The sequence below is a fragment of the Rissa tridactyla genome, chromosome 12 (assembly GCF_028500815.1).
Source record: "Rissa tridactyla isolate bRisTri1 chromosome 12, bRisTri1.patW.cur.20221130, whole genome shotgun sequence".
In the NCBI taxonomy this organism is placed as follows: domain Eukaryota; kingdom Metazoa; phylum Chordata; class Aves; order Charadriiformes; family Laridae; genus Rissa; species Rissa tridactyla.
The window spans coordinates 17,377,178-17,404,403 of record NC_071477.1 but is presented as its reverse complement, the minus strand read 5'-3'; the positions used below and the strand labels follow the sequence as shown (position 1 = coordinate 17,404,403).

At 52.7% G+C, this 27,226-nt stretch overlaps 1 protein-coding gene across 2 annotated transcripts in view; it reads left to right on the top strand.

Annotated features, from left to right (window-relative positions):
* The first annotated feature begins 2,223 nt into the window (after nt 1-2,223).
* Nucleotides 2,224-27,226, top strand: part of LOC128916479 (rho GTPase-activating protein 39-like) — a 42,439-nt gene continuing 17,436 nt past the window's right edge. Inside the window, exons 1-3 of one of the 2 annotated variants that reach the window (XM_054218263.1) lie at nt 2,224-2,252; nt 14,781-15,179; nt 24,324-25,632. In XM_054218263.1, the coding sequence (XP_054074238.1) occupies nt 2,239-2,252; nt 14,781-15,179; nt 24,324-25,632 (1,722 nt within the window). In that variant the 5' untranslated portion in view covers nt 2,224-2,238. Of the gene's footprint in view, nt 2,253-11,241; nt 11,264-14,780; nt 15,180-24,323; nt 25,633-27,226 lie in introns of those variants that run through there. The other variant, XM_054218264.1, reaches the window with a different exon arrangement.

Below are 27,226 nucleotides of genomic sequence, written 5' to 3'. Positions count from 1 at the left end.
AATCGTGAAGGAATTGATTAAGTTGAATTTTATCGACTAAGTCTTGTGGCACTAGAACCAGGGACACTTAATGAAACTTATAGCAGATTGGCTTAAAGCAGGTAGAAGGAAGTACTCTTATTTTATACAATGTGTGGGTGGTTGTGGATGCGAAAGGCATCAGCAGGTTCCAAAAGTGTTTGGGTAAACTTACAGGCAGCTAGTCTGAAAGAGATACTAGGAAGAACAGACAGGGATGTGCCTTTAGCATCCATAAACAAGTGTGGATTCTGAGGGAATAAGGAAGAAGATGGAGAGAGGATATGACCAGGCTCACATGCTCTGCCTAACCAACCTCTCCTGTTGTCCTGGCTGTAGACAGGATGGAGGGGCAGTTGGTTTCACCCAAGATGTGTATCTTACGTTCTTGAAAGTTTCCAGAAGCCAACATTAAGTAGGAACGTAGATAGATATGACATGTTGCGGATGAGCCAGCATGGCTTTCGTAGACCAAAATTGAGCCACATGACTCCATCGTACTTGGAAGATGTTTGCAAGCACACGGCAGGGGTGATGCAGTGGAGTGGCCTGGTGGACCTCTCTGAAAGGTTTCAGCATGGGATATCCAAGAAAAGTCCATCATGGGATGCGTAGGTGAATAAATGGTTAAAGGACGGGCTACAAAGATGAGGGGTCGACTGTCAGACCTCGCAGTGGAGGGAAGTCCCTTGGGGAGCCAGGCTGGGATCTCCGCTGCTCACAGCATTTGTATGTGACCTAGAAAAGGGGTGAAAGCAGTGGCTGGGGAAGAGCATGCTGTGGTTCGCATGCGCAGTGATGGGTTCTGAGCAAATGATGTGAGAAATCCTGAGCGCTGAAATTCGGGAATGAGGTTGGGGGTAACGGGTGTTTCTGCGAAACTGTTGGCCAGTGTTTGGCAGCGCTGCAGGAAGGTAAGAGGAGGTTGTGAGCAGGAAAGAGGGGAGGAGAGGACAGAATGAAAAAGTTGCAATGCTGTGGTCTGCTGTCACCTTGAATATTAAGTGAGGGTCAGGTCACCCCATCTCATAAAAGTCCTTGCTTCTAACTGCTGAAAGTAGAATAAGTGCCTCTGCAGGTTTTTGCCTTTTTTTTTTATTATTATCAGTGCCAAATAATATGTACTGGAGGCAGGACTGTCTAGGTGGACATCAAATATAAAGGGAAGTTGAATGTGGTCCAGATTCTTGCCCTAGTCCGTTGGCTATGCTGTAAAAGAAGGACAGAGACCACTGCCCGCTTTGACGTCTTTCTGAATTTGCCCCTTCTTTTGCTGCCTTCCTTGCCACTGCTGAAAGTGAAAACCTCAGTTCTGGACTGAACACAAGCTAATAAATGCTTGGGGGTTTGATGAGGGAAAACAAAAGGAACTTGTTTTGGGCACAAAATCAAAAAGTAAATTGTTCTCACACCACTGTTCACTGTTACCATGTATAGCAATTACTGCCATGGCAACAGATATTTTCATGATCCAGCCAAGATCTTCCAGGGCTGCAACATAACTTCTGATACTTGCTCATTGTGCTGCTATTAATAACTGTGTTTCCCCCCCTCACAGCCAGGAAGTTTCTTCTTCCTCATGTACCAAGTGCGAGGGGTAAGCTCATTTTAAATCAATTGTGGAGAGAAGTGACACTGGGGATTTCCTGGATTTTTTTTGTTCTGGAGATCCTGTCTAGTGCTGCCAGCTCTGCAGCCACCTCCTGAGCTGAGCTGTCTCTTGTGCTATTTATAAGAAAGCCCAGTCTGAATATTTTATTCTTTTTTTTTTTTTCCCTATCCTCCTTAAACAAGGGCAAACAAATGACACATATTTACTCTTCCAGCTATGCACAGCAGCTTGAGGGATTTTTTTTTTTTTTGCAGGCTGACTTGGTCAAGGGGAGAACCTGCTGACAACTAAACGTGGTCTGGGCCAGGCTGTGGTCGGCATGATTTCTCTACTTATCTCCTGGTCATTTAAACAAGATAAACTCTGTGTATTCAAATTTGCTCTTCAACTGTTTTTGCAGGAGTTGAATTAAGCTATGTTTAAAAACACCAAGCGCACATGCAACTTTTCCCAGTCGCATAAGCATGCCCGTATGAATCTCCTTTGAGTTGGAAACGTGTCAGAAATACCATCACCAGGTCTTTTGGCACCTCCTGAGGAGCTGTGGAAAAGGTGGGACTTGGGCTTTTGTTCGTGCTGGTGGTTCCTCTCGAGCCCGAGCATCTGTGATGAACTGTGATGGGTGAGGACAGGGGTCATGGGTCTGTCCCTAGCTCTGATTCTGGTTGGACACAAGTCACAACTGTGCAGTTGTCGGGAGGAACAAGTGGTTTTGCCAGGCCAATCTCTTCTCCCTCAGGCAGTTTGCTTTTCTTCTGCAGAAGCGTAGCTATTAACTGTAAAAGCCTCCCTGCCCCCTTTCCTCACCAACTTGAGAGTTAAAAGGAAGACCCTCTATGAGCACTCTGGCTTTCCTTATTTTTCTGGTGCTCTCAAGTCTTGCAGCTTCTTCTGATGTCACTGTCTTTGACATCATCCTTCCCTAGATCTCCCTGACCTGCTGGATTGACAACCTACCATCATAGCTGAGAGAAAAAGATTTTAGTGAAAGCATGGAATCTCTTATCCTACCAAGCTCCCTGCAGAAGCTGAAGAAATGAGCATGTGCCCTGCAAAAAGTCGGTCCAAGTCAAGAAATAATTCAGTCGTGTCCGCAGGGAGCACCTGCATCCTTCTTCTATTGCTGCCCTCCCTGTTTCTTGGGAGGGTCCGTTGAACGTGGTACCGCTGGAGGTGCCCACGGGCTGCGGCTTCCTGGGGAGGCAGCACACGCCACGTGGGAGCTCAGCTGTGTGAGCCTTGCTGGGATGGTTCTGGCTCACCCAGCCCAGATGGTTTCTTCTCCTGGTCATCTCCAAGAAACAACGGAGACCCTTTGCAAAAGCCTTTGGTGACTGACAGTTATTCACCAATAACCGGCTTCTTGCTGACTCTCAGGAAGGCTAATCCCACCTTTCTTTCTATGACATGGTGGGTGCAAAGGCAGATTTTGGGCTTTAGCTGATGGCGCTTTGTTCCGACGTGTGAGATTGTGGAGATGTTCAGTTTTAAAAAGGTTGTGACTGTGTTTTAAGGCAAGGTTGAGCAACTCAGTCTTTGTTTCTCGTTACATCAGGCAAGATCTTGTTAATGACGAAGCACGAGAAGTATAGATAACTAGTATTTTTGTTTATTTGGGGTTTGAAGGTGTTACTATAGTCACTGCTAATCTTATAGACGCAAGTGTGTAGCACACAAAGCAGAGGCTGAAATACAGCTCACAGGATGTGACTCCTACCCACACTGTAACGTTCTGGAGATGATCATTAAAAGAATGTCAGTTCGGGGCAACTCTTAAAACGCCTTTCCTTTCAGAGGAAGCTTTTTTTTTTCATGGTTTATTATATCAGAATTAAAAACAACGGGGAAAAAATCAAACACAAGCTGTGCTTTTCATCCGAAACTGCTAATTCACTCATCGATAGATGAGCTTTTCAGAGATCGAGGTGTGCATGGCGCAGGGAACTTAGCGCTGCTCCGGGGCTGTGCGGTCCAGTTTATTGGCTTTGCAGCATCCTTACTCTGTCGTGTTCAGTGATTCCTGTAGGCAAAACAAATGTAAGAAATTAATTTCTCGTGGAAAAGAGGATTTCTTGCTTATTGTTTTGTGAAGGGTTTATGAACTCTGTGGCTGAGGTTTTCGGCTATTTATTTACTGCCTCTCTTCCCTTGCCAGAGGAAATTAGTGTGCTTTGGGCTGGGAAAAATGATGACTCTGAAGCAGCTCCTCTGCACAGAGTCCCGTTGGGATGAGTTTCCTGATGGCAGCTCGGGGCGCAGGGGAGAGTTATTCATTTGCAGACTCTGTGTTTCCTATTGCCTTTGACTGGCTGCCAAATTCCTCTGCCGTCCCAGCATTGCAGCAGTTAACTTGAGTCATGTTTAACAAGCTTGGACAGCTAATACTTTCAAGAGCTTCTCCGCATTTGTTCCTGCTTATTTTTTCAACAGAGACGGCAGAGACAGCTGCAGCTGGAGTGATTTGCCGAAGAATGAAATGGCCTAAAAAAGTTGTGATGAAACACTGTTATCTTTGTTTTATACTTTTAGCCACCAGTGTCTTGTGGGCTCTGCTAGCTGAGAAATAACCCGGTCCCTTGCAAACCGCATGTGTTGCGGATGAGTTTTCAAGGGACTCTGTGTTTCAGCTAATAAATGACTGGCAGCCCTTTAAATGAAGAGAGACAGAGGGCCATTATTTTGCTAATGCCACGCATTTGGGAGTGTTGCTGCTTCAAATATGTAGCTTTGCAGACTGGTGCTTGAATGCCTTACTCTCTGCGATCAGGCTGTGCGTAGGGAGTCCACAGCTGGCACCCTCGGTGACACCGGCCTGTTTGGGTATGGCCTTGCCTTGCAGGTGCTCCACCCTGTAATTACAACCTTGGTCTGCTCCTGCCCCCACCACTGCCGGCTCCTGCGCCTCCTTCAGAAAACCTGAAGTTGTGGTGGGTTTTTTTTGGTCTGGTGGAGTTGTTTTAGGCCTGAGGTGGGTGTCTCAAGAGGTCCCCATCCCTGCACACTCTTCCTAAGGCGGCTGCTTGGTCCCAAGGCACCAGCTGATGGGTTTCCCTTTTCTGGTTTTGTAGCTTTCTTTTCTGTCCTTGTCTCCCCGTCTTTGCTCACCAGCATCATTCAGAAACCTCTGTAAATATTTTCTCCTTGTTGCTCAGTGTTCCCTTGTGTAGCAAACGCACATCTCTGTGCCTGGTGTAAACGAGCCTCTGGCGCTTGGCTGTTTGCTTTGCTCCGTCATGGCTACTATGGGCGCTCTCTTCTCTTCGATGAAGGTGGTTCTTTTCCCCTCCTGTATGGGGAAACTATACACCCTGTAGCACTGTGGCACGTTTGTGGCCGTGCGTCGCCTTGCCTGGTTTCACTAAGCCCAGGATGATCTATTCACACACAGAAATGATGAAAATCAGTTGGCCGCGGAGTTAATGCTGCGGTGTTGTGTTCCTCGCGCAGCACGAGTGATGTGGGCTGCTGCCAGGGTGGTGCAGCAGTTGCTGGGTTTATGTGGTGTGGTTGCTTTTCCAGAGCACCTTCTGATTGTGGAGCCTACTGTTCTTGGGCTGCTCTCCTTGGCATCTACTGGCGGAGGCAGCAGCTGCGGGATCCGTGGCTGCAAGGGCTTTGTGGCAATGCTGAGAGGAATCCCTGAAATCAGCAGCGGTGATATAGGAGGCTGCGAAGAGTAAATTTCAGTCCTGAAGCAGCTGGGCAGCAAGCTAGATAAATCAGGACCTTTGTCAGTAATTCCTAGAATGACAGAGAGGGCAGTGGGTGCTGCCATGTCCTTGAAATAGCAGGGATATCATCTGTGTGACATTACTTGCTTTGGCATAGGGAGAGTACTCGGTGTGTCCTGCCTCTCCAGGGCTCCGGGCTTTTGCCCTTCGTTGTTTTGGTAGGTGAATCTTCTTCACCTCATTCCTGCAGCCATATCAACATGACGCTCTTGGCCCCAGGCACAGCCCTGTCAGTGTTGGGAAATGTCACTCTGTGCAGGTCAGATTTACTTCTGTTTGGTGGCTGGCGAGAGGTGTGGAGGACTTAGAGAACCATGGAAACGGGAACAAGCCACATTCAGCTTTCTGGTCACTGACCAGGGTTTCAATCAGTGGGTAGTTCTGTGGTGCTCGGCAGGAGACTCATGCACGGATTCCAGCTCTGTCTCTTCCTGTTGCCGTGTGTCCATCCCCCTGATAAATTAGGCCTGGGCTGTTCCCTTTTTTTAGGGTTACGTTCAACACTGGGAGGCTCTTCTGTGCCTTGAGTCCCATCTTGGGCAGAACCTGTATGACTCAGTGCCAGCACACGCACCCAGCGGTGGATAAAGCCCAACTCTTCTCTGGCTGGAAGCATCTGTCTTAGCTTGGTGTGTCTCAAGAAGACAAAAGGAGAAAGCAGATGTGTGACCTTGGGTACCTCACTGCGGAGATTTGCATGCCTGAAAGGATCCAGCTGGTGCAGCTGGCGATGGCCTCTCGTGAGTACCCAACGCCCCTTCGCTGGAGCTGTGTACGGATGGGATGGCTGCAATGACGCTCACTGAGCTGTGCTTACAGTGTATGTGCCTGTACAAATCCTCCCTGAAGCCGAGGGCATTGCCTCTGGGGGTGATGGGAAGGTGTCAGGCTGCTGCCCTGGGGCTGAGCTCCGGATGCCTTGGTGGGGCAGCACCAGGGGATGGAGGGAGGGCAGGATATGTCCCAGCCGGGATGGTCAGCTGTTGCTGAACTCGCAGGTTGTCCCATAATGCCTTTGCCTAAGCACCTGTGAAGTATTTCCTCTCTAGGATATTGCTAAAATTGAGGTGTTCCCACGTAAATCGTTTTTGTTGGGGACAAAGTCTGGTTATGAGCACGTTGAGGTGGGATGCAGTCGCCATCAGAGTGCGGCATTGCTCGTATCGCTCCAAGTCCTGGCAGCAACAAACCTGACCATGCGTCCTGTGATTGATACAGCCCGTGGCTGTGCAGATGGGAGGACAGCACTGAGCTGTGCCAGGCCTCAGCTTTCCTCCAGGGCACACCGTTCCCCTGGGCAGGGACTGTCCGGCTGGCAGCGAGCCTCCCTGCAGCTGCCTCCCTTCCAAGCAGCTGGGATTTGGATGGGGCTGTGGATCCATGCAGCACGTTTTGGAAGGAGAGAGAGGGGATGAAAACTGCCAGTACATTTTTTTTTTTTAATTTTTTTCTTCCAAAACTCCTTCTCAAATGCTCAACCCTTAAAAGGAAAAACGACTCTGCTGAAGCCTTCACTGAGCTTAGGAGGTGCCGCTGTGTCTGGGGCAAAGCAGAGCTTTAGGGAGGCTGTGTAAGGATTGGGGGTTTGGCCCGTGCTCTGATGCCAAATGGAAACTCCAGCCGTGGTGGTAGGAGAGATCCAGGGGACACCATGGCGGAGCTCAAGGGCTGAATGGGTTGTCCAGGCAGATCCTGTAGCCCAAGCAAGGAAACTGGATCACTGCTCCTTTGTGACCTGTACCTCAAGCTCTACAAGGGATTTTGTTCCTCAGTCATGTAAAAACCCTGGGTTGGCTGGGATGCATTCGCAGGAGAGGCTGTCCAGCTGGATCTGTGTCCCTGGACAGCTTGGGGATCCTTACAAAGAGGGAAGCACCTGCAACCGTTGTGACACTGAATGCTTGAATGTCGTTCACCTTCTGCCCGGGCTGCGGTGGCCATAGTTGGTCTCTATCCATAATGCAGTCCCAGGTGCTCGCCCTCACCAATGATTTGGGGACAGAGAGAAGGGAGAGGCCCTTGGTCTTCAAAGGAGCAGCAGGTCCTTTGCCCGGGTACAGCAGTCAGCCCCACTCTGCCTCTGGCAGAGGAGCCGCAGCAGGAGCCTGTGCTTACCCTGGCTGTGTAGGCACAGGCAGAGCTATGCCTAGTCTACATCAACAAGATTTTTTTTTTTAATGGGAGTGGATTTTATTTCTCCTCCTGCCCTCAGGTGCCATTTCCTTTAGTGTTGGTCTGTGCAGTCCCCTGGTGACTGTGCCCACATCTCTGGTACCTGAACTCCTGCTCTGTTAGCGCCCATCAGGTGCTTTATGCTCCGTCCCGAAGCCATGAAAACAGGGATGTTTCCTGCCCCTTGTTCTTCCCTCTGTCGCAGAACCCCCATCCTGTGGAGGAGGAATGGAGGATGGGGTGGGAGTGAGGAGCACTTCAAGTCCCTCTGTCTTTCCCTCCCCATGGGGTGCGCTCTGCCTGGCTCCAGGGCTTGCCTGGGGGTGATTTCAGGGTCCGGATCAGTATGAGCCTGGTGCTGCCGGTGGGGCTGCACAAGTCCTGGTGGGCCATGCTAAGTGCAGAGTTGGGTGATGGAGAGCGTGGAGGTTGGTGTGGTGGCAGTTTTTGTGCTGTCCTCCTGTCTCCCCGCTGAGATACAGTGCTCTGAGATGCCTGTACACCCATCACACCCAGCGTTCAGGTGCTGGTGTCAGGCTGTAAGATCTTATGCCTTTGGGGCTGTTTTGGGCTTCATTTTAAGTTGATTATCTTTGTAGTGCAAGTTGGCATGATGTCTGCCCTCCCTTGGGGGGCATTCCCCTCTGCCTCTCCCCTGCCTCTTATGGAGACCCCAGGAACTCTCAGCTTTGTCCTGAAAGTCCTTGTTTCTTCTTTCTCTCTGAGACAGGATCTTGGAGGAATCTGCTGTTAATTTTGGTGCTGCCCTGACCCGCTCCAGTGGGATGAGCTGCCCCATTGCCCTTGGCTCTGTTCTGGAGCTGAGGTGAATCAGGAGACTCATGGCAGCAAGATGAGAGCCAGCAGTGCTGGCACCGGGCTTGGGGGGAAGCTTGGGAATGGCCGGGGAAGAAGCAAGAACCAGCAGAGTCTGAGCAAGCAAAAGGCCACCAAGTTTCTCATCTGATGTCTCTATCTTTGAAAATAGCACTTAACAGAAGGCTTGGGGCTTTGGTTGTTTGGTGGTGGTTTTTTTTTTGTTTGGGGGTTGTTTTTTAATTAAAAACACCAAGGTAATGAGATGCTTCGTGTGATAGGACCTTTTCCAGGCTCTCTCTTCCCTCTGACCCACCCAAGTCATGGTGCTGTGCTCTGTTCTCGTCTCTGTAGCGTGTTCCTAGGCTGGGCCCTGCTTTCAGAGAGCTGCCCCTGCTCTGCTCTTGCTGGAGCTCAGCATTCATGCTCAGGCTTTGAGCAATTGCAGCCGTTTGTTCTATATTTTCACAGTCTGGTCTGTCTCCTGCGAAGCAGAGGTTGGTTTGTTTGCATAATGCTTATTTTCGGAAGCAGGAGAGTTTTAGGAACAGGCTGACATTATGTTTATTTTAGTTCCCCTATAATTTTTGTTAGAAGGATGCATGTGTATTCAAAAGGAGTTCAGATATATATATATATGTATGTGTGTGTGGGGAGGGGCTTGTTCTGGGTACATGCTTTGTTTCGTTGTTTTTTGTTTTTTTTTTTTTCCTAAGATCTAAATTACAACTTTTCTGGATCTGGCTGAGAGAAGGCAGTGAATAAAGCCTAAATTGACTGTCAGATGGTGGGACATCACTGCAAGGAGCTGGTGCTAGAGACCTTCATGGAGGCCCTCTGCAGCTCCAGAATACAGATGAGTTTCACAGCCCTGTCCTAGCTTTGATGTGCAAATCTGAGTGACTTGGAGCCACCCTGGGGTTGCACTTTATTGCTCAGTGTCTGCAGTGAGCGACGTTTTTCTAAGGGGAGTCTGTCTGACAATCCACCCAGTGTGCTGGGGTGGCGTTGCCTGTCCTGCAGAAGGTGAAAAGGCAAGCACGATCCGTTTAAAAGCTATGGTGATGTTGAGGTGCTTGAGCACAGCCAGGTCTGGGAGCCTGGGCCTGCAGAGTAGCAGTGATGTCCGCAGCTTCGGTGCCTCTGGGATGGTGCCCGCTCCCCGTTTCTTAACCGGTTTGCCTTGGTCTGGTCCCTTTGGCCACTCGGGGTTGTAAACATGGCTGCGCTCCCCATAAGGCTACTCCTGTTCCCTCCCATTGGCCCCTTGTCATACACTCTGTTAGCAGCAAACAAACGGGGCTCTGAACTCCCTATTTCTGTAGGACAGGTCACTTCAGGTGCCGGTCCCTATCACCCCAGCCACTTGCTGCAGCGAGGAGCCCCGGACTCCAGCCAGTGTCACAGCGTGACCAGCCTCTGAGAGTTATACTTCAATCTCTGTGTGTGTCTGATTGCTGAACTCTTCATTCATCATCCTCAAGGAGGACCATTTATTAGGCACTTAGTCTCAGCATTGACACACCCTCTGTTAGATGACCTCTCATAATGGGGTCTGTGTGGTCTTGGGGCCCCACTGCCTCCTGGGGCTTTGCAGAGGCTTCAGCAGCCCTGGCGTGGAGCCATAGGCAAAGAACTGCACATCTTGGTGCCAGGACGCAGCAAGGTTGTTGACCCTCACAGGGCATGGTAGCAACACCTTGTCTGAGCAAGGTGTGGAGGTAATGTAAAGGTCAACACTCATATAGTAGTTCTTCAGTCTCCTGCTATCCAGGAGGATCCCCTGTCCTCTGAGTCATCATCCTTCTATGATATTAAATACAAGACCATACACGGACTGCGTTCAAACTCCTGCTTCCTGGAGGAAGAGCTTAATTTCCCAGTTGCTTTTCTTTGTCTTGAGGCCACCTTTGAGCAACCCTCATTGCTCATGGAGGGCATTAGTCTTCAAAAATCCCACTTGGTATGGATTCATGTTTGGCCAAGAAGGACTTGGCACTGCCCCAGCTCTCTGCAGGGCTCATCCCAAAGGAGGGAAGTGGGGGAAGGAGGCAGGATCTTGGCTCGGAGCACAGAAGTCCAAAAATCGCAGAAAACGCAAGTGAAACGTGGGATCAAGCCATAAGGGCTCTTGTGTAGCCACGCAGAGGGGTTTGCTCGCAGCCTGGTGTGAAGCTCCCCAAGGCAGGGGTTTCCTGGGGCTTTCCTTGGCTCTCTTGCCCTTGGCAGGTGAATGCCTCCTTGAGTGGGTGCTGAGCAGTGTGCGCAGGTCATGTGTGGAGGGAAGGCTTCATGCAAAGGGATGGATGGTCACCTCATGCTGGTTTCAAGATAACAGCTCTAGCTGAGAAAACATCTATTAGTCTTATCTTCGGACGGCCTTGCGAAGAACTTGCAGTGTCCAAGGACTGTGTTTGTCTGCCTGAGCTGTGATGTCACTTGGGTGATGGTGGCAAGAAAACCAGCTCTCCTGTGGAGTAGTGGCTGTTGAACTTCTTGGGGTTTCTCAGTTTGTCCTGGAAGTGACTCTTCTCATGTATCTGATCCCATCATTTCTAGTCCTGCTCCCTTCTCTTTAGTTGAAACAATTTTTTTCTTTCCTGGACCTTGCGCTAACGTTTATAGTCTTTGTGAGAAGATATAATCAGGAGATGTCAGCAGCATGCTCTTTCAGGCTGAAATAGCCTTTTAAAAAAAACTATTATTTTTATTTTTAATTCCCAGGCTTTGGCAAGCAGGAGTGGCAGCCAGGAGGGACCCGAGCTGTTTTTGAAGGAGCAAGGTTTGCATGTGTCCATCACCTCTGTCCCAGAGGCTGGCAGGACGGAGCGCAGCAGCTCAGCCTCTTGCCTGCTCTGTCTATACAACGCTTGACAAAAAACAAGCTGCTGGCCTGCGAGGGCTAAGCCTTCAGGTGGGAGCAAACCTGTCTGCTCATGCGGGATGCAACAGTGCACAAAAAGCCCTATGCTTCCTGCTTTTTGCATGCCTGGTGCACCATTTCCAACCCCCACGGCACCTCACTGCTTGGGGACTGAGTTCCCCTCCACGGCCCTGCCACCCCTCAAAAAGTCAGGGTGCCCAAGGCAAGTGCCTTTGAAGTTAGGTGGGGCTCGGCCGCTTAGAGCAAGCGGCTGGAGCTGTGGCTACAAGGTGTGGAAAGTACTTGTGTATTTGCTTAGGACGCAGAGGAAACTCCTAAAATCTCTTTAAGAATGCAGGAGGATGCACGCTGGGAACGTGCGTTTGTTTTTTGGAAGCAAGGGGGGGATTTTGTTGAAATTCCCCCGTGTTGCAGGCTCTGGCGCCTGGGTTAGTTCCCTGGTGCTGCCCCAATGCCGGCGGGCTCCGCAGGCTGCGTGTCCCCACGCTCAGGCTGCAGTGGGGGTTTGGTCACGGTTTGCAAACTGGGCTTGCAGAGAAGTCCTGCACCTGGAGATGTTGAGTCCCAAGAGGTGAGATGGACTGAAACAACCACAGTGATCTGCTGGTGTGACTGTGACCGGGTGCCGCTGTGCCAGCGGGAGCAGGCGTGTGCTCCGTGGCTGCTGCTTACCCAGCACTTGGAGCTGGGAGGACAGAGAATGGGGAAGAATGTAATTATGGCCATTCCCAGGAAACTTCTTCTTTAACCCTGTGAAGGGGAATTGGAATTTTTTTCTTTTTTTTTATGTCCAAGTTATGGCCTTATCTCTCCGCAATCCTGCGTTTATCACGTCTTTCCAGAGTTCCTGATGTTATGTTCAAGGCTTGTGTGGCAGCCTGGGGCTGGCCCTGCTCCAAGAATGTGCTCCTTGCTTTTCCTTTTCTGTCTTAACGTATGAATGTGATTGTACCAAACTCTTTGGTATTTCAGTGTGTTCCGTGCAGATTTTTTTTCCTTGGTGAACTCCACCTCGGTCATCCTCAGTCAGCACCTCAATTTTAAGGGGAGCAAGGAGGTCACCAACCCGAGTCATCCACTTGTGTGTCTTTGCACGCAAAGATAAATGTAAGCTTGTTGAAGCGGAAGACTATAGTTAGCAACACATGCTCGGTTGTGGCCAGGTGCCATGAGAAGAATTCATTATTTTCAATAGCCTGCACTTAACAGAAAATAGCTGACCTCTCCTCTCTCCTGAGGAGCAACAGCGCTGGTAGAGCGGTCAGTGTTTCAGAGCGTTGCTAATCCAGTTGCTGGCAAAACAGATCAAAACCAGTGTGCTCTTGAACATTAAAAAGGTTGATCGCTCAACTGTGTCTTCATCACTCAGCTGGGTCTTGCAGGGCTGTTGTTGTTTTGGTTTTGTGGTTTTTTTTTTTTTTTTTTTCCCCTTGCCAAGCAAATACTCCATAACCACCTTCTGTGTCTCTCCCGCAAGCCCCTCCAAGTGTGCGTTTCTGTGTTGCTTTGGCAGGGGGGGAGGGTGTCCTGCCATGCCTGCTTTCCTCTTCCAGCCCTTCCAATGCGTGCTCTCCTCCTCCCCTGCCCTTCCCCTCCCCTCCCCAGGGCAGCGTTGCACTATCCTCCCAGCACTGCGGGCTCTGCTGCCTCCCTTGTTTTCCCTTTTTATGCCCTGTTTATGGATGACACCTCTTTGCAGTTGACGATGCCCTTGGTAATGGCCGTGACTTGCTGATTTGTTCCTGTGCCCATGGTTTGACATTGCAGCTGCATGGAGATAATCAGGCTGGTTCTGGGATTCCTACCCTGAGCTGTGGTATGGGTTTCTGGTGTGACTGTTCATGTTGTACTTTAAATAAAATAAAAGAACTGATGTAGTTTTGGCCAAAAAATACCAAACAACACAGCAGATGTTTTCTGGACACGGGGTTTTCCAAGTGGGATCTGCTCGCAGGCACGCTCTTGGCAGTGCCTTGCCCCACTCTGGCAGTGGTGGAAGCCCAGCAGGAATCCGTACCGTGGGGAAAGGCCGTGTGCTCTGCTCCCAGCTGCTTTTTGGACCAGTGCAAACAGTCATGGTGGTGAGAGCGTGGGCCAGGTCAGCTGATCTGGCTGAAAACAGACCCATGCCACAAAAAAAGTGTCTTTCATCCCGATCAGCTTCCCCAGCCACCCCGGGGTGCAGCTGGAGGTAGTGCTGGTGTGAGCCCCCAAGGCACTAGGGCAGGAGCAGGTTTCAAAGGTGGCCCTGGACCTGTCCTTTTTGTATGGCTTTTATTAACAACAAAAATAACTTGGGTTAAGTAGTGCCTCCTTGCAGCAGCCTCCACCAACACAGGGTGGAAGAGGAGGGTGAAGGGCCAGGACTCAGGGGTGCAAGGAGGAACTGGGGCCACATGTAGGTTTTATCTGTTTTCAGCCGCACACTTGAGCGTGCTGCCAGGGGTGGGATCGTTTTAGTTGCAGCATCTTTCCTGTGTGGGAGGAGACCTTGCTGGGGTTTGCACCCCCTTCTGTTTACCTGGGACAGCCAAAATGTTTTGGCTACAGCATCCTGGAGGTATTGGCTTTGCTCTCACCTGGGCCAGCTTTTTGGGGTAAGTGGGTCAGCGTTAAAGGCTGACGTGGCACGTATGAGGACTACACAACCCAACACCTCTGTTGCTACAAACCCATTGCGCTGATCTGCCTACAGCACTGTCCGTGTTGCGCTCTCACTGAGCCCTAGAGTAGGCCAACGTGAGTGCTGGCAAGGGACCCTGGGGCTGGAGGGGCTCCTCTGGGTGGCAGAGGAGTTATGGATCAATGGCAGGCTGTGCCTGTCCTTTGGGTCACCTTACACCCAAAGGACCGCCGAGGGCTTTGTCCTGTCAGCCGAGGGAGGAGGGGAAGAGGCTGCACTGGAGATGGATTCCACCAGTCGCTCCCCACTTTTCTCTTTTTGGCAAGCAAGTGTGGGTTTTGAGCAGGGGCCGGCTGACCCAGAGGTACCCCCCCCAGCCCCACAGCATGTGAGCCCTGCAGGCAGGCACTCACACAGTCGGGCTGTTCACGCTGCCAGGAGCTAGGGGTTTGGTCTCCCGAGGTGGTGTTAACAACAGGGTGCAGCTCCCAAGAGGAGCAGATCCTGCTTTGCAGATCCTCCCCGCTCTTGAGAGCAAATTCCCCTGTGCATCTCGCCAGGCGCCTGCACTCCTGCGATCGCGCCAGCCATTGATGTGAGTTATCAGAGCATCAGCAGACGATGCTCTCCCGCCCTACGCTGCTTTGTCCCAGGCTGGTGAGTGGTGTGAGCTGACACTGGGGCCAGGCTGGGGAGGTGACCTCCCCTTCCCTGTGCCAGGGAGCTGCTGATTTGGCACAGCCTCATCTCAAACTCTTCCCCTTGTCTTCCCCTGAGATGGTTAGATTGCTGAATGGCCCCAAGCAGCGCTTTGATCTGCAGCACAGCTGCCTGGCCTGGAGGCAGCAGCTCTGTAGGACTCCCAGACAACCCATTTTCCTCAAGCCTCTCGCCCAGACTAATGTGACTCTCCTGTCCTTGCAGCTCAGACTGGGTGGAGATCATCGAGCCCCGCTCCCAGGAGCGGATGTACGTCAACCTGACTACTGGCGAGTGTGGCTGGGAGCCCCCTCCCAACCTGAAGGTGCGCCAGTCGGACCAGAAGCAGTGGTGGGAGCTCTTTGACCAGAACAACAACCGCTTCTACTACTACAATGCCATCACGCGGCAGACGGTGTGGCACCGGCCCCAAGGCTGTGACATCGTGCCCTTGGCGCAGCTCCAGGCCATGAAACGCAGCTCCCAGCCCGACTCCCGGGGACAGCTGCACCGGGGCAGCACCAGCAGCGAAGGCAGAAGCACCCCCATCCAAATGGCCCTCCTAGAGGAGATGGAGAAGGGCAAGGGGGACTGTGCTGCAGAGAAGAGGAAAGACCCTGGCAGGTAGGGAGAGCTTTAGCCTACTCTTTTTAATGGGTGGCTTCAGTTGCTAGGCAGGCACTGGCTGCCTGGCAAATGGGCTGGGGAGCTGTGCTGCCTTGAGAGGGCACAGCGCTGGGGCGAAGTGCTGCCAGGTACCAGGTCGCCACCTCCCGCCCTCCTCTTCCCAGGGTACAGCTGTCCACTGTCACCACTGCGCTACCACTTGAACGTCCTCAGTCTGGGCCAGGCTTTGTTTGTGTGAGGCACCATAAAAACACACATTAAAAGATAATCATTGCTCCAGAGTCCTTTGTGGTAAACAGAAGCCTAAAGAGGGGACAGGCAGGAATATCAAGCACTGATGAGAGCTCTGCCGGATGCTCGTGGCAGGGTTTGCTGGGATGGCTGAGCTGCTATGCAAGGGCCGCTGCAGGGTGCAGGGGAGCCCGCCTGCTCTGACTCTTTCCGTCCCCACTGGCTTGGCTGCTTGCATGTGCTTGCAGCTTCAGCCAGGGTGGGAGGTGGGGCAGCAAGGACGGAGCTCCTGGGCACAGTTATTTGCTCACATCAAGCCAGAAATGAAAGAACAATAACGGGATGCTATTTTGTTTGGCTAAGAGATTTTCTTACGCTCAAACCAGTCTGACAACAATTGAGGGTTTTTTTTTTTTTCTATTGAAACTTTGCCAGCTTCAGCTGCACAAAAGCATCCCCTCCCCAGTCTCTGTGGGGACGACCCCTCTGCCTGGAGCACTGCCCCGGGCTGCCCTGTCTCCCTCCTGCCCTGTCTGGGCATCATCCTGCCCTGGAGAACGTGGTACCAACAACCAGGGAGGCCATGCAACGAGTGGAGTTGAGTCACACTGAGAAGTGACTCACCCAAGGGCTAGAGCAGAGCTCAGGTGAGCCTAGCACTCTTGCCATCCATGCCAGTGCTCCTCGTCCCCACTTCTGGGCAATGCAGCAAGCCAGGCGTCTTTAACAGCTTGGGGTTTGGATCAAGGTTGCCTCTCTGTGTGCCTGGTGCTGTTGAGGAGAGAAGAAAAAAGCCAAGATGATGACAACCATGTAGGATGGCGATTCTGGAAAATATATGCTTTAGAGCACCCTAAACTGAGGTTTATCGCTTGTTTCCTGCCCCCTGTGAGATGCTTCTGTATTCACTTCAGAGCTGCATGCCTGGGAGATGCTGGTGATGCACATACAGTGCACCAGAAAGAGCCCGGAGCTTAACTGGCGCTTGCAATGGTTCCAGTGCCTCCTGCCCCATGAGCAGCCCCTCTGAGCTTCAGACCCATCCAGAGGATGATCCCTGCCCTGCCAGGAGAAACCTGAACAGTGAGAAATGCCTTAAGCTGAACCCCAGTAGCTCCCAGTTCCCTCTGGTCCCTCCCTGGTGACCACAGGAGAGCCACAGGCATGTGAGATTTGCCATGAGCCAACTGGCTTGCCTTCCTTGTCACTCTGCAGCCCAGCACTCTGGGGCAGCCGGGACAGGCATCGACAAACTATGTTCTCCAGAGGAGTGAGGGCAAGAGCCTTGCACAGGGCATAAAATATCCTGAGCTCCTCGTATAGGAGGAAGGGGAGCAATGTGATGTGGGTGGGGGTTTGCTTTACCTTTCCTTGTCAGCCAGGCAGCATGTCCACCTGCAGTACTGTGTCCAGCTCTGGAGTCCTCAGCACAAGAAGGACATGGACCTGTTGGAAGGGGGCCAGCGGAGGGCCACAAAGATGATCAGAGGGCTGGAGCCCCTCTGCTATGAGGACAGGCTGAGAGAGTTGGGATTGTTCAGCCTGGAGGAGAGAAGGCTCCGGGGAGACCTCAGAGCGGCCTTCCAGTACCTGAAGGGGGCTACAGGAAGGACGGGGAGGGACTCTTTGTCAGGGAGTGTAATGACAGGGCGAGGGGTAACAGTTTCAAACTGAAGGAGGGTAGATTTAGATTGGATATTAGGAAGAACTTCTTTGCTGTGAGGGTGGTGAGCCCCTGGCCCAGGTTGCCCAGAGAAGCTGTGAGTGCCCCATCCCTGGAGGGGTTCGAGGCCAGGCTGGATGAGGCTTTGAGCATCCTGGTGTAGTGGGAGGTGTCCCTGCCCAGGGCAGGGGGGTTGGAACTAGATGATCTTTAAGGTCCCTTCCAACCCGAACCACTCTATGGTTCTGTCAGGTGTCACTGCTGGTTCTCATGCAAGGAAAGGGAGTGGGAAGGGGTCCTCCCTCGCTCCATCCCAGGCGCAAGTTTTTGCAGCAACCTTGGGGCACTTTGAGCCTGCAGCAAACTCCGCTGAAGGGCAAGCTCACGTGGGAGCTAACAGGCTGCTTGGACGTGCGAGGCTCTTCCAGATCCTCACACCAGTAAGCCAACAGCATTTGCCTGTGGAAGCTGCTTTCTTGGAAGCAGGAGACTGAGCACCGTTTCCTTGCACATCCATCATGTGTTGTCATTGCTGTTTGTGAGCAGGGGATTGCATGTCTGGTTACAGTGCAGAGAACAATTTCCCTACCAAAGTCTGACACCAGAGGAGAGATTTCTTGCCCTTTCCTAGCTCGTAAAATGATGAGCAAAGAGCTGAGCCCAAAGCCAGCATTCCCAGGTCGGCTCTAATGGGATGTCTGGTTTAGTAACAGCAAAAGCACACCACGCTTGTCAGCTCTGTTGTCTGTGTTGTTCTCCAAAGACAAACATAAGTGTGTCCTCTTCCTTCCCTCGGCAGCGATACAGCTGTATAAACAGAGGACAAATAGGTTGAGTGCTGTTGGAAGCATTTGACATCTTTATAGGTACCTGCGCCCAAGACTGTTTTGCTTTTGTCTCTAATGGCAGTGCAAAAGATTTGTTTTTCTTCCCTTTGTGTTTGTCATCCCGTGATAGATGGAGAGGCCAGAAGAGACCAGCGTGGTCCCCAAGAGGGGCCTCCTGCAAGCACATGCCACAGATTGCTGGGGGGGAGGGATTTCATCCTTTTTTTCAGTAATACTTTGTGGTTGAGGTTTTTTCTTTTAGCAGACCGGTTTTCCCCCCTCTTCCTCTCTCGTGCCTTCTGTCAGCACTGCTAAATCTCCTGTGCCTGCTACCACGTCTTGGTGCTGCCAAACTGCAGCCGCACTCCGCTCTCGAGCGAAGCAGGGACGCTCCCCGGACAGGGACCGCCTGCTCCTTGCTGCCTGTTCCCTCCATCTGCAAGCCAATCCCACCCTCTCCCTCGCCGCCCCACTGCTCGCTGCTGCCCTTCCAGCTCTCTGAAGCGTACCAGCTCCGAGCAGCCTTCGCTAGACACTGGCCCTTGGCTTTCCCGGGTGGCATGGGGATGTCGACCCCTCCCGCGGAAATGGTAGCTGCATGCTGAGGGGGAGACGCTGCTGTGATGCCCGGAGCCTGCTGGGGAAGCTCTTCTGCCTGTGCACGTCCTCCTGGTCCCGTGTTGTTTTTTGCTGCCCAGCCTGGCGCCAGCTCTGCTCCTCCCTTGCTGGGGCAGCACTTGGCCTTACAGCTCCAGCCCCCTTCTGAGCACTTGGGATACTAATCGGAAGGAAGATGGATTCTCTTCAGGGGAGATGGGGGACAGATGATCTGGGAAGCTCTGCAAAGGATGGATGTGTTCCCCTGGGGACTGTGAGACCAGCCTGGGTCTGAAAGCAACTGGTAGCATTTTGGAAGCGTCTTGTTGAGCTGCTGCAGCCGTGCTGGGGTTTGCCAGAGCTCCTTGGGCCTCATGGGTGAGAACGGGCTGGGCATGGCAGAGGGCCGAGGCCTGAAAGTGACAGTCTTGCTGGGAGCAGAGCTTGTATGCTGGTCTGCAGCATTTAGGCGCACCACTTGTCAGGGCTGCGAGTGGGTTCTGCCGTCCCCAGCCCTGCTGCCCATGCGGACCAGCCCGTGGTTCTCCCAGGGTCAGAGACTTGTTTCAGAGTGGAGTTTCCAAGGTTCCCCTTGTGATAGCAATGCATCTCAAAGTCCTCCAGGTAGAAATCTGCTGCCCCCAGCAACATCCCATCCCCCAGCACAGGAGAGGTAGGGGTCCCTTCTGTGTGGGCAGCAGGTCATGCTCCTCGTCCCCTCCTTGCCCACCTTCCCCATGGCTCAGCATCCCGGGCTGGGAGAGAGAAGGGACTTGGTCTTACCACACCAGGAAGCTGTGCTGGGAGGGGAGTTAGGGGGGGACATGTGACGTGAAGCCCGTGAAGGTGGCTGTGAGAGTACCTCTGCCTCTTCCAAGTCTGGTTTGCCTCATCATGGGCTTACATCTCTCAAGGCCCAGTGTAAGCAATGACAATACGAAGTTCTTCATAATCAGGCAAGAAACACCATCAGGATTCCTAATACAGGCTTGTTTCCTTCTTATGCCGCTGGCCTTAGGGCAGGGTGTGCAAACACAACATGCTTTGCATGTGTCCCCAGCGCTCTTCTTGGGGCCTTGCAGACCTGGCTTTGGGGGGATCACCTCCGCAGGCTCTCCATTGCCGCCTCTGGTGTGGGCACCGGTAGCAGTGCTGCTGAAATACAAACATCCCTGTTCACTTGCCTCTGTCAAAGCACCAGGAAAATGACTGTTGGAAAGGGCTGGGCTGAAGTGCGGGGCTTTTTCTCTAGGCTTCTGGGAGGGAAGAGCAAACAATGGAGCTCTGGAGCCTGGGAAGAGCTGCCGGATACACCGGGCCTGCTGGAGCTGGGTGCAGGCTGGGAAAGCCAGTGCCGGGTTGCGGTGTTTATATTGGAGCTACTTGAAAGCATTCCTCGAAGGAACCATCTCAGGGGACTCGGCAGGGTTTCTGCTGCTGGTGGCTGAAGAGCATGGCTGAGAGGCTGTGTTGGGATGTTTCTCTACCCCTGGCTTTGCTTTATGTCAGAGCTTTCATGCTCAGAAGGATAAGGCTGAACCTTTTTCCAGCTGGGAAGTCAGGAAGTCCCTGTTCTCCTCTGCTTGGTCTTTGCAGCAGCCTGGGAATGGGATTGAGGGAAGCTGTATCCAGACATGGCCCCAAGAGATCATTCACGGCTGTGGAAATGGTCCTTTCAATTCTCTGTGGTAGTGCCTCTTTCCTCTGATCTCCAGCAGCCGGGGAGGCTGGAGAGAGCATGTTGTGTCCCAGATGAGACTGACAGGCGGAGTGGGATGCAACACATATTTAGAGGTTTCACTTCTCCATCATGTTCACTTCCAAACCTTCCGGTCAGGGGGAGCGTGGTGGTCATGGTCAGGCTGGAGCTTGGCTCCTTCTGCCCTCAGTGACACTGGAGCAGCGCAGCTCACCTGTCTCCTGTGACACCCCGCCATGGTCCCGGCAGGGCCATGCAAGGATGCTATGGTGGCATGAGGAACATGCCTGAGTCCCATGCCAGCTCTGAATGCAAAGCTCCTGGGTGCAATACCCTCCCCTTCAAGTTGGAGTGCCTGTGGGCACACAGTGGGCACTGGGGTGCCCTGGGGAGGTACCAATACTCAGTGGGTACTAAGGAACCCCTGGCAAATGCATGGGTACCCGGACCAGTCCTTGCATCCTGAATTGCAGCTGGAGAGAAGTGGCACAGTGGCCTTGGCCATCTCCCGCCTCTGACTGCACCTTTGCAGCCCAACCCTGCTCGGCCGCCCTGCGTGGCCATCATGCAAAAGGACCTAGTGCTGTCGTTCCCCGAGAGCTGCCTGAGCACCTCTGGGCTCTACCAGCTCCAGGGATTCGCAGCAGTTGTTCTGAAATGGTCTGGGGTGAGCTGAGTCCCAACGCGAGCTTTGCCCCTCAGCCTGAAGGAGGGATTGTGAGCCTGCGGAGGCAGTGGAGCCCGTTTCTCTGGTCCTGTTGCCTGCTGGGGTGCAGACTGCAAGTGCCAAAAACCTGCCGTGGGGAGGCTTGCTGCTCGCAGCAGAACCTCTAGCCTGATTGCTTTGCCGTGGCCGTCTGTCCAGCCTGTCCTGACGCCCTGCCAGCTGGTCTCAGGACATCTGCGGAGCAGGCGCAGGGAGAGCCCCGTGCCAGCACCGAGCTCCTGTGCTGAGGCACCACCACATCCTCCCGGGCAGGGGCAAGGTGTGGGACACCTTCCCACCCCAGTGAAGTGACTCGGGGCAGCGAGGAGCCATCGTGATTCAGGGAGCCCGTTGCCCTCCAGCTGGCATGGGGTAACAGGTAGGCAGCTTGTCCTCTGGGGGAGGCTGCAAGCACAGCTGCGGATCACATCCCTCATTGCTCATCTGAGGGCCAAAATCTGGGCTTTGATCTTTTTCATGGATGCGGGGGTGGGGAGGTCTTCACCATCTGGGGTCGCACAGCACCCTGAAATCATAATGTCATGCTAAGGTGGGAGCCTGTCTCCGGAGGCCAAGCTGGTGGTGCTGCTCGGATGCCCAGCCCCACTCCCATGCAGGGACAGATTGGGATGTGCCCAGTGCTGCCTCGCGGGTGCGAACAGGGATAGGTGCCGGTAGGACTGATTGGGCAGGAGGTGACGCCATCCTCGCTGCGGCCCAGAGCTGAGTAGGGAGGCAGCAGGGCTGCAGGCCGAGTTCCTGCCGCTCCAGATCGGTGGGGATTTCGTAAATGTTGGAGTGGCGGGCACTGGTGGGCTTGCCGATACTGGGAGATACTGGTGCACGCTGAGCCTGCACGGCGGGACGAGTTTGGTCGTGCCGTGCCTGATGCAGGTGGGTCTGCCAAACCTTTGCTGAGCGGGTGGTTCAGCTGCACATGGAGCTGGCTGGAGGTGCAGTGTTGTAGGTCAGGGAGAGGAGTGACCTCAGGAGGTGGCTCACAGTCCGGGAGCTCTTTGAGGAACAACTGGGTCTGCAGCGTGCCTGTGCTTGGGACTGGGGCTTGGGCTGCGTGCAGGAGGGATACACTGGCGTGAGGAGCAGTCCCTGCGGTCCCCAGGGAGGGATGCCTGGTAGGTTGCAGGGACGTGTATCCTTACAAATGCTAGCCCCATCCTGCCATTACCACTGCCTGTTCCCTGCCCACCGGCATCCTCGCTTGGCACCGCTGGCGGTCACCCCCCTGCTCCAGGCATCACGCCTCTAGGAAGAAGCACGCAGAGGACAAGCTGCTGATGGCAAAACAGGAGTGGGAGTGTGGGGGTCATGGTTGGTGGCAGCTTGGGCAGGTGGAGGGAAGCCAAACCCAAATCCCTTGGTGTTTTCCAATCAGCCGCTCTTGGGACAGGGCTCAGGTCAGTCCTGGGCGGCGATGCTGTGAGTGGGAGGCAGGGGCTGGGGGACAGTCCTTCCTCACGGCTGTGGCATCTGCATCTTCAAGTAGTGCCAGGAGCTGGCTTAAATTAAAACCCTTTGTGCCTTTGTGGGAGATGCTGGGGGAGGTCCCCGGAGCAAGGGTGACCCCAGGATAGGAAGGAGAGGACAGTGCCCTTTCTCTTGTCGCCTGGTAAGTTGCACGAGGCGGACACGTGTGTCTTCATGGGGCAGGAGCCAGGCCCTGCAAAGGCAGTGGTGCAGCATGGCGTGGCCAGAGGGCGGTGGGGGCCTTTGGACCCTGGCCGGCAGCCAGCTGCTGCGCCCACGGCGGGGCAGTGCTGGCCTCACCCACACCTCTTCCAGCGCCGCTGTGCCGAGGTGGGGTTCACAGCGGTGCCATGCCTTCACAGAGCATGTTTTGCCAAAAATATGGTAAGTTGTGGATGGGGAAGGGGCACCCCACCCCCTTAAGGAGTGGAGTGATTGGGAGCAGACGTGGGATATTGGGTGTGGGGCAGAGGATGTGGGGGAGGTAAATGAGTGGGGAGCAGGCAAAATAGGGCACCTCCAGTAACGTGGGGCTGCTGCTGTGGGGCAGACGTGTCCTCTTGGGGTGGGGTGTGGGGAGAGCAAGGTGTGTGCAGGTGCAGCCTGCTGGTGGGAGAGCCACAGCGGGGAGAGCAGGCAGAGCACCCCAAGGGAAGCCATGCTGAAGGAGGGGGCTGGCACCCAGCGGGTGAAAGGTCTCTGGAGAGCAGGAGCAGAGCGCAAGAGGGTTGGGATGTCCTGATATCTTGGGACTCGATGGGGAAGGCACAAGCAGGGGGGTAACATCCCCAGGAGGCAGCTCTGGACATGCGGTGGAGCTGGGTCTGTGTGCCCGCGCAGGGGCCGTGCAGGACAGGTCAGCAGTGCGGGACGGGGAACTGGTGTTAAGGTTCCAAGAGAGCAAAATGGTTCTGAAGGTGTTACAGGAACATCTCCTGTCACAGACAGGGCGTACGCAGTGCACCCTCAGGTTTTACCTGGTGATGGCTGGTAGGGGATACATGGAGGGAGGGCACAAAATGGGGACAGGTTCAAGGGGACCTTCCTGGGGACAGCGGTGCCTTTGAAGACCTGGAGGCTTAGGCTGGTTTAACAGCCTTTCCACTACCTTTTCTTCAGAGCTCACAAATATAGACTGGGTATAGCCGCAGCCTGACAGCAGGTTGTTATTACGCTGCAGAATCCACCTTTGGGACTGGGATGTTTCAGTCGGCACACTAGGTTGTGGTGGATCCTGAGTGCCACCACGGGTCAGAGGATACTCCCAGCAGAGGAGGATTTCGCAGCCATGAGAACTGAGCAGGGCTGGTAGGTTTGGCCAAGGGATCCAGATCTGAGGGCATCTGGACTGGACTGTGAGGATGCTCTACACCGAGTCTTGGTGGGAGTGTGACACACATCCTGCGAGCCGAGGATGTCCACCCCCATACACCTCCCATAGACCTCGTAGGTTCTTCTGCAAAATAAACATGCATTTGGAAACTTAGATCAAAAAAAATAACGTGGTGGGGAAGGAGTGTTTGACAATCTGAAGGTAGACACTTGGGATTATTTTCCAACTCGCTGCTCGAGTGGTCCAGAGTAGCTTTCTGGTCTTCAGCAGGTCCTTCTGGGTGCCATGCTAGCTAATGAGCCTTGGGAAGCATAGGTTGTTTCCTGTCTCACAGCGCTGTTGATAGCGGACAGGTTATAGTACGATGAACTCATTGTGCTGTCGTTCTTGACTCAGTAATTTATCATATGTGTGATGACGATGTGTTTCTGTTTCGGGAAGGGGGATCTCCAGGAAAAAACAATGAGGAGCTGATATAACTGGTTAGGGAATCTCTGAGTGCTATGAGACTAACAGTCTGGTATTTGGGTAGAAGCAGAAGATACTTCAGTTAATATAACTCTTAAATAATTACCTGTATTTGTATCTTTCTTCCTTTAGGGAGACTCCTACCCACTGGCAGCCTCTGCCAGGCACAAAAGCAGCCATGTTGGTCAAAGTGAACAGTTTGAGGCAGATACAGAGCCCTTCGAACAGTTCGCTTCAGCTGCAGAGTGCTCCAGAGGCCAACAGCCAAAAATCTCTTCCAAAACCAGCCATATATGCTCAGCCTCAGTCCACGTCCCAGAGCCCTGGAGCCGCAAAGCAAATGCCTACAGGAGAAACAAAGCAGTCTATGCAGATCAAAAAGACGGAGAATGGTGGATTTTGCCTAGTGCTGATGAATGGTCCGACTTCTCAAACACCTCCAAGGAATCAGATGGGAAACCTCCAGCCTGCTTCCCCCAAGTATGCCTCCCCTGCACCGATATATGATGAGCCATCTTTAGAGTCTCCAATTTATGATGAGCCACCTGTAGACATGGACACTGAAAGCGTCAGTATGAGTGGGATGTCTCCACCAAGGTCACCAAGCAATAGCTTAAAAAAGCAGCTGCAACCAACCAAATTATTACAGCATCCAGGAATGCAACAGCAGCAAGCTGCAAAAAAGCATGCAAGAAATCCCTCTTCCACTGAATACAGCCCGGCTGGCAGAGAATATATAAAACACATGGTCAATGTCGATCAGTCTTCCAAACTGTCCCATTCTTCTGCTGCAACAGCTGATGCCTCTACTAAACTGCCTGGTCAGCTTACTTCGAAGGACAGCTTCAAGCAGTCTTGGAGGATCTTGGAAGCCAATGTCCTCAAGAACATGGAAGCCCACCACAGTCGGCAGAACAGCCTGCAAACTCAAGAGTATCCAACTGGTATAAGCCATCAGGATTCTGGTTATTCGACTGGCCCTTCTCCAAGCCTGAGAAAAAGGAAAGGAAGGAGGCAAGGGACAGGTCAAGGAAGACCTGGCTCTGTGGGCAGCAGCAGCGAGCTCACAGCTTTGAACGATAAGCTGATCGCTGAGATGCGTGCTGTAGTGGGCAGGTCAGCAGCTTGCAGGGGAAGCAAAGCCAGCCTCGATGCTGAAAGTCTGGAGAGTGGCATCCCAGCAGAGAGCAGCAAAGTCAGATTTCAGTCCGACCACTTGAAAAAATGCATCAGCCGGAGCTCAAGGGATGATGTCTCAGCTAGTAACAGGTCTCTGTACAGACAGGGCCTGGAGGGCAGGGGCGGCTTTCCCAATGATGTGGCTGCTCCACAGGACACAGTGAGGCAGAAGAGGACTTTTGAGAAAATAGATTCTTTAGAAAAGAATGTGACCAGCCAGACAAGTTTGGCTTCATCAGACGCTACCCGCCTCTCCTCCCAGGTACCTCTCCATCTACTCCGGGTTAAATCGTACGCCTTTGCTGTACTATCGTGGTACAGAGCTGAGGACCCGGTCTGCTCCCGGGTGGGTTTAATGGATGTGCTGCAGGCGGAATTCTGTGGCTGCAGAACAGCAAACAGGTCACAAAGCTTCGCGGCTTTGCAGGTGGAGACCCCATTTCAGGCCAGTGGCATGAGAGGAGGGGAAATTGTGAAGGGGCTCATGTCCAGCAAGCCCTCAGCGCTGCGCGTAGCTCTGCTGTGTTATTTGGGTGAATCTACTGCCTGATCATTTTACTGGCGCTCGTGTGTTCTTTGGTTGCCCTTGCCCTCACGTGTCCTTTCTGCACTGGGGTGCCAGCGTTGGTGGGGTACAGGGCGCAGGTGTCAGGATTTGCGTGGCCACGTGGCAGTGTTTTCTCTTTTTTTCTCCCTCTTCTTTTTCTAATAATTCCTCATATTCTGTTCTCCCTTCTGATCGTTCCTGAGCATTGCATGGAAATATTCAGAAAACCAGTGACGGGGACTCTAGCACCTTCTTGTTGGAAATAGTTATTTTAAAGCGCGTTAGCATGCCTGCACATCTGTAGTAGTTTTTCTCTGTAGCACAGCTCTTCTGCGGAATTCTGCAGTTTGCCATCTTTTCTCCTATTTGGATTTGAAGGAACTTCCTGCGTCGTGGTTTTAGTTCAGATTTAGGTTCTCCATAGGTTATTTTATATCCTGTGAAGGTTTTGTCCTTTTTCTCTTTGCTCACTCTTCCAGTTATTTTGCTCCTGCTGAGCAGCCTGAGTCTCTGCATCTCTTCTGCGAGGCACAGCAGATAACAACCCTCTGTGTGAAAAGTGACTGTTTTAACCCCGTGTTCTGTCTTTTCTCCTCTTTGCTGGTCCACGACCTTTCATGAAGAAACTTGGCAAAGCTCCTTCACTGTTTCAGATTGCTCCAGTAGACCTGCGAGGTGTAACTTTTCTCTAAAAGCCAGGCTGCCACCTCCCCGCCGTGTCAGATTTATGTCTGTGCATTCTCCTCTTTCTTTATTGTAATTTCTGATTGATAGTGCCCTGCTTTCACCTGAAACCCTTTTAAAAACTGATGTCATGTTCTCATGTTTTGCATTTTTTCAGGCACAGGGCCAGTCTGAATCTATACGACTCACATGTTACAGTAATAGTTCAGCAGTTTCATTTCACAGCCGCTTTAGAGTTGTTGGAAGACTGATGTCTGGTCTTCAGGATGTGTTACACCTCCTTGCACTGACGGGGAGAGCTGAGACTTGATGTCTCGATGATGCGCAAGAGATGGTGGGTTGGGGATAGGCTGTGAATGGCCTTGAAAACGAAGAAAAATAATTCACGTGTGGTAGGATGGAGACATAGAATACAGTGGAAGATGTAAGGAGATGGATGTTGTGGTAAAGGCAAAGAGCTGATAAATAAATACTCTACATACAGAAATACTCCGAGATGTAACAGTCCAAGTAAGGAGGGGAGGAGGTTGCAGAGAATACATCAGCAAAATCACTGCCTCACCTGAAAATGGCAGTGTGTGGCTTGAGTCACCAGCAATGTCCTGTGCTGGGCCTGTGTGCTGGA